The sequence below is a fragment of the Cotesia glomerata genome, linkage group LG2, assembly GCF_020080835.1.
Source record: "Cotesia glomerata isolate CgM1 linkage group LG2, MPM_Cglom_v2.3, whole genome shotgun sequence".
Taxonomy (NCBI): Eukaryota; Metazoa; Arthropoda; class Insecta; order Hymenoptera; family Braconidae; genus Cotesia; species Cotesia glomerata.
The window spans coordinates 9,339,769-9,346,825 of NC_058159.1; the positions used below are offsets into that span (position 1 = coordinate 9,339,769).

General features: G+C 26.7%; 1 protein-coding gene across 1 annotated transcript; it reads left to right on the forward strand.

Moving 5' to 3' along the window:
* The first annotated feature begins 213 nt into the window (after nucleotides 1-213).
* Nucleotides 214-5,696, forward strand: LOC123259218 (coiled-coil domain-containing protein 1-like). Its single transcript, XM_044719557.1, has 2 exons — nucleotides 214-693; nucleotides 5,617-5,696. Exons 1-2 carry the CDS (start codon nucleotides 268-270, stop codon nucleotides 5,617-5,619), a joined length of 429 nt encoding a protein of 142 aa, XP_044575492.1. The 5' UTR covers nucleotides 214-267; the 3' UTR covers nucleotides 5,620-5,696.
* The last annotated feature ends 1,361 nt before the right edge of the window (nucleotides 5,697-7,057 follow it).

Consider the following 7,057-nt stretch of genomic DNA (forward strand, 5'->3'; position numbering starts at 1 on the left):
ATCTTACAAATATCATTTATCAACAACCTAAAAATAATGTTAAATCACGTTTTGTAAGTGTTGACATATTTTATTTAAAACTTTTTGCGTTCTTAATCAACTTGTGTTGTGTAAAATTAACCAAAAATTTTATTTATAGTTATTGAAAAATGATAATAATTTATTATTAGTTTAAATCAAATTTTTTATTTAATTTTTTATTTATTATTTAAATCAAAATATATCAACTGTGTAGTTAGTAGTATAGTAATAGTAATAGTATTAAAAATGTCTATTGGAGATCGTGAGTACGTTAGACGTGAGCTTGGACGATTAAGAGTCAGAAGACATCGTGGAACGTTTCAGCTTCAAGATGATGATCAAATGGTTGATGGTGATCACAACTTATCATCTAGTTCTAGTGATATCGAAGATGCACCTGAAGCAATTGATGATTATAGAAACTTTTTCCTGAATAATGATCTCGATGGCTATGTATTAAGTGACAATGATGAACAAATTGATGACGTGGATAATCATGAAGAAATTGATGTTGCAGATCAAGAAAAATTAAATGATCTTAGAGAGTTGTTAGAAGATAGTGACGATGACATGATTGGTGTTGACGAAGAAAATGATTTAGATGAAATTGAGAAAGTTCGTCAATGGGCATTGAAGGAACCTCCACTTCCACACAGTAGATTAGATGAGCTCTTAAAAATTTTACGAAGAACACGTTATCCTGAACTACCTAAATGTTCTAAAATATTTCTAGGGACAAATAATGTTCCATATACCATAGAAAAATTAACCGACAACGATTCAGGAGAATTTGTTTATTTTGGAATAACAGAGAATTTAAAAAAATGTGTAAATCCAGAATTACATGAAGTCCGTCATCTTTAATTACTTTTTAATATTGATGGTTTACCTCTTTATAAATCTAGTTCCATGTAAATCTGGCCTATTTTGTGCAAAGTATTTCACCAACCCGATATTTATAAGCCTTTTCCAGTAGCCATTTATTGTGGAAATCATAAACCCAGATGTGTGGAAAGTTACTTAAGAAAATTTGTCATTGAAGTAAATCAGCTTTTGGAATCTGGAGTGCAAATAGATGATTTATTATTTCAAGTAACAATAAAGGCATTTATTTGTGATAGACCAGCTCGATCGTTCGTTAAGTGTATGAAAGGTCATGGAGGTTATTAGGCTTGTGAACGGTGTGAAGTTGAAGGTCAACGAGTAGCAGGACGCACGATTTATCCTATAAATACAGCTATGTGTACACCAAGAACTGATAATTCATTTCGGAACCAAAGTAATCCTTAACATCACATTGGTATATCACCTCTACTTAATATTAATCCTCAAATTGATATGATAAATGATTTTTCATTAGATTCAATGCATTTAGTATATTTAGGAATCGTTAAAAAAATATTCGACTATTGGCTCAGTAGTAATATCAAATCAGTAAAATTAAGTAAGAATATGAAAGATTTATTATCAAGTTTATTACTCCAACTGAAGTCGCAAGTCCCTCAAGATTTTCAGAGAACAACTAGGTCTCTAGATAATATTTCAAAATTTAAGCTACTGAGTACTCATTTTTATTATTGTGTGCTGGTCCAGTAATTTTAAAAAAATTCCTGTCTGAAGATGTTTACAAACATTTTTTATACCATCTTGTCTATACCATCTTGCTGCCAAACATTTTGTCTATACCATCTTGCTGATAACGTTCAACATATGAACTGCACGATCCCAGAAGTGTCTGGTTATTCATTCGAGAATTATCTTGTAAAATTAAGGAAATACATTCGAACTGGAAATCGCCCACTTGCTCAAGTATGTCGGCGACTAAGCAAGTTATCTTTAGCTAATACAGACAAACGTACAATTCCGGCTCGTATAAAAATTCTAAAGCAATTACCTCCTGATGAAATAAATGATATACCGATTAAATGTGTTGAGTTTGAACAGTCAATTATTACATTAAAACATCCAAACAATGTAGTAATACTGTTAAATAAAAATATAGTGTTAATTGAGAAAATATTTATACCATAGGTGAAAACTCGATTAAAATATCCGGCTTAAAATTAAAAAAAAAAGGTCCCATTTTTCAATATCCATTTAGTTCAGAATACCTTGATGAATGGACTGTTAGCAAAAGAAACTGTCAAAGAGTAACAGTTCCATTAATTAGCATAGATAAAAAAATGGTACCCTTTTTAATAAATATGAACGATACAGAAAAAATGTACGCCATACCTTTATTACATATGTAATATTATGGAAATGTATTATAATCTATTGTACTCTATTAAATCTATTATACTCTTATAGTATTATAGAAATTACTACAAAAATGTAATTTTATTAAATAAAATTGAAAAAATTGATAAAATAATAATTATTTTCAAGATTTATCAATATTTATTTAATTAATAATTATTTATTTTATCAATAACATAATTAAATATCAGAAATTATCCTAATGTTCGTGAAAGACTTACAAAAATTAATTCTAAACTGTTTTCAAAATTCATAATAATTGTAAAAAAAAATTAAAATTTCTCAAAAAAAACATTTTTATTTTTAAAAATCAAAAATAATAAAAAAATTTTAAATATTAATGTCTTATTACTTATTTAAATAAAAATAAATAAATTTCTTTTAAACTTTAACATCAAAATAATCCCTACAGGGGATTTATTTATTTTAATTTTATTATAATTATTATATATTATTATTATTATTATTATTATTATTATTATTATTATTATTATTATTATATATGGCGGTAAAATCTAATAGTTGTTTGTGTAACACCAGCGGCACACGTGGTGGCGAATGTTGTGACTATAATATATACAAGTTCAGACAGGTCCGCGCCTACAACAAAGAACTAGCAGATAAATACTTATTATACACTTGTGACTCCTGCATCAAAGAACGTTTGAATAACGCATCAAGACGCTGAATTTCTGGAATAATTTATGGTTATATTACTGTGCAAAATAATTTATAAAAATAATAATAAAAAAAGTGCTACGCAGTGCAATATAATTGATAAAATATTAATCAAGTGCTAGTATAGTGAATACAATTGATAAAAATTATGTCTCATGCAAAGTAAGAATTTGTGAAATAATTAATTTTTTTTGGTTAGCTTACACTGATTTTAATTTTATATTGGCATTAATATTTCTATTAATTCTAGAAAAAATCATAAATATCAGTTGATTCTTTTTTTGGACGACAGTTTGACGAAAAGTATTGATATCGTTCCCAGTTCTTGGTTGTCATATGACAAAATTACGGACAGTACTTACTGTAAATTTATGCCAGCACCATATGATTTACAGAAATTTAAAACATTGCAAAATATGGTTATGAAGTGTGCTGGACTTTTGTCTTCATGGCCCGAATACCTCGTGGACATTCGAGGCAGAGCAAGTATGTTATGTCTTTCATTTATTTATACATTTATATTTTATTTTTATCATTTTTTAATTATGACACTGAAATCAGTCGACATCTAAAAATTTTTATGATTTTTATTATTAAATAAATTATCACAAAACAACCTTTTAAAAAAATTTGATGTGTAAAAAACTTGAAATACTAAAAGTACAATTTCTTACACTTTTTTTAATTCTAATTTTTATTAATGAAAAAAAAAATCAGAAAATTTTTAAAATTCTGCTAAATTCAGTGATCTTAAATTATGTGGGTTAACTTTTGTAAGCTTAACTATTTTTTTTATTAAAAAGTAATGTGTTATCTTTACAATTATATTAATCATTAATCAATTAATATCACAGATACATACGAAGAAGCGGAAAAAAGACTGGAAATTCTGGAAAAAAATCCATATGCGTATACTACTGATAATGAAAAATCTGCTGAACTAATAGCAATAAGTGACAAAAAAAATTAAAAATCAAATCACATGCTGATAATGCAGATAAAATGAAAGATCTATTAAACAAAGGCAGTCTAAAATTTAATAAATCGCCAACAAAAACTGGTATGTACAATTTAAATAAATTAATTAATTCTTTTATTAATTATTTTATATTCTTTTGTATAGATTCTGATGAACCAAGTGACTCAGATGAGGAAAGAGAAACCATGAAATTTCCTAAGAAAATAAAATTACAGCGATCTGGCCAGAAAAACAATTTACCTCCGTTATCACCGTTATCATCTTCAAATGAGTCTTCATTTGAAACTCAGTCTATCACGTCATCAAAAAAAAAAAACGATTCAATAATATGAAGAAAAAAGATTTGAAGCATTCTGACCAAAAAGTCGACACATCTCTTTCATTTTCATGATCATCATCATTCAATGAGACTCCAGTCAAATCTGGTGCTACTTCACCGTATAAGAAGCGATCATTACATTCAAAAAAATTAATGTTAAGTCCCAACAAAAAAATAAAAATTCAGGAACGAAATATAAATATAAAAAAATTCAAGCTTGATACGAATAACTTTTTAACAGCGAAAAGTACATCTGCTTGTCTATTGGACTCTATAGGGCATGATATAGGGCAGGGTGGTGAAAATACAAAAAAAATTATGACATATCAAAATGAAAACGCTCTTCAAAGACCAAATGAAACTTTAGCAGTAGATGGTAAGTTTTTTTGCTTTTTTTAATTAGAAAATATCTTACAAATTTAATGCGTAATTATTGTATTAATTATTATTTTCCATTCTACAGAGAAATCAACTGTAATCAAATATTTCCAAAGTCTGTGTAAGCAGATTGCATGTATAAATTCGCAACTTGTCAACAATACGTCAGAGTTAAAACTTCTACAAATCGAGATGAAAAAATTAAAAAATTGTTCATGCAATAGCAATAACAACGAAGATATTAGTGAAAGTACAAATGATGACAAGCAAGAGGCAGAATTTAACTTCCCTATTCAAGAAGATGCAATTTTCATTAAATTTAATGAAAAAATTGGCACTGATTCAAAGTTTAATGAGTCTTTGGTAAAGTATTATTCATATTTTTATAAATAAATAGAAATAAATTTATTCAATCGAAAACCAATTTAATACTAAAAAATTTTTAAACAATCAACTGTCAAAAGTTTAATTACGAATTAAACTAAAAATTTAACAGCTTAATCAATTATTATAATTAAATAAAAAAAGGTTAAAAGTTATTAATTTAAACATTTTTTATTCAATGAAAATGTTCAATCAAAATTTTTAAAATTTTTTTTTTGATAAAAAATGTATTGATTATATTCCTTACGTTCATCAATTTAAAAACAAATTATCGAACAAACAATTTTCAATTTATTGATTTATCAGATTGTTTTAAATCATTTATTGGAAAATAAATTATCGGTTTAACTTTCAAATTCGAAATTATCGATTTAAAATTTAATTGTTAACTACAATATCTGTATTAATAACTGTAATAACCTACTGAAAATTTAAATATTAATGATATTATCATTTCCTGCAAATAGTTAATCGTTTTTAAGAAAATTTCAGGGATCAATTGGTTATATGATAAATATGAGATTGATAAATTATTTTTAATTATTTAATAGAGGATCCTTTAATCTACTGAAATATAAAATATACTAGTTAAAAATTATAAGTTATAAGTGTTAAATTGTTTGCAGAAATGTCAGATGATGCAGCATGTCAACAAAAACGAGATTCGTAAAAAATATGAGTTGTCTTATTCGAGCATATATTTCCCGTGATATTGCTCTAAAATATGTGCTCTAAAATATATATTTATTAATATTATTGAATGTATGTCTTAACTATTGAAAATTAATTTTTTTTTTAAATATTTTAGATATTTTAATAAAAAAATTGAGCTCAAATGCAGCTTATGCTGTAGACAAACCGGCAATTTTAAATGCTCTGAAATCGGTTTTACGAGGAGCTCGGGATTGGGACGGCCATGGTCTTCTTCGAAAGATAAACAATATGAACAAAAAAAATAACAGTGTAGTGGAATAAAATTATTCTTATTATTTATTTTATTTAAATAAAAAATTAATTTTAGCAAATCTTTTGTATGTTGAGATTTTATTGGGTTATCTTAGGGTTTCTACAGGGCTGACCCAATTGGAACCCTATAGAGTATACCCAATTGGAATATAGTTGGGTACATCCGTTTGGGACCCAATAGGGATTACCCGATCGGGACCATCTTGGGTGCTGCGTTACATCCCAATGTTGGGTTCCCTATTGGGCACCCAATTGCGTTCCAATTGGTTTTACAATTTTTTTTCTAGTCGGGGAAAGATTATAAGTATTAACTTGATTTTAGTGTATTGATCATTTTTAAATGACCACATTTTTGGCATCAATAAAGCTTACATACAATACGATTATACATACATATCTATATCTATATTTATAGATTCGTATGAATTGCAAGTAATAACGTCTGTAAGCAATACATGGAATGCGTTATATGTATAGTGTATACTTGATAATCTTTGTCTATTTGGAATATCATACAGTTACTTTCTAACATTTGAAGTGAAAAATTAGTTTAAAAATTACTAATTTTTATTTTGTTGTTTATTGGGCTAAAACATTTTTATAATTATTCAAAACGATAAATTATATATGATTTAAAAAATAATAAATTTTGCCTGCTTTATTAAAAAATAAATTATCCAATTGTATATTATTATTATAATATAATATTATTATATTTTTACTAGATTAAAAAAAATTTGAAGTTATTCAAGACCAAGACGAGATCTTGACAAGACAATACAAGACGATATTGCAAATTACTTATTTTTAATGATCAATACAAGACTTGAATTTTAAAGTCAAAATCAAGACACGATTAAAAATTTCGAGATCAAGACAAGACTTTCCAAATCTTGTCTTGTCTCGGCTCGAGTGAAGCCCTAGAAAATTTAAGGAAACAGCTCGAGTTTTACGTGTATATTTAATGGGAAATCTTTTCACACCTTGATCGAGCTCTTCATAGTAATATTGGAGGGCTCAAATTTTCAGAGAATTTTTTTTAGGACATTGCGAACAAATTTTCGTGATAGGAT

Excerpts from the sequence above, each read along its gene's own strand:
- LOC123259218 (XM_044719557.1), top strand. The coding sequence starts at position 268 with ATGTCTATTGGAGATCGTGAGTACGTTAGACGTGAGCTTGGACGATTA.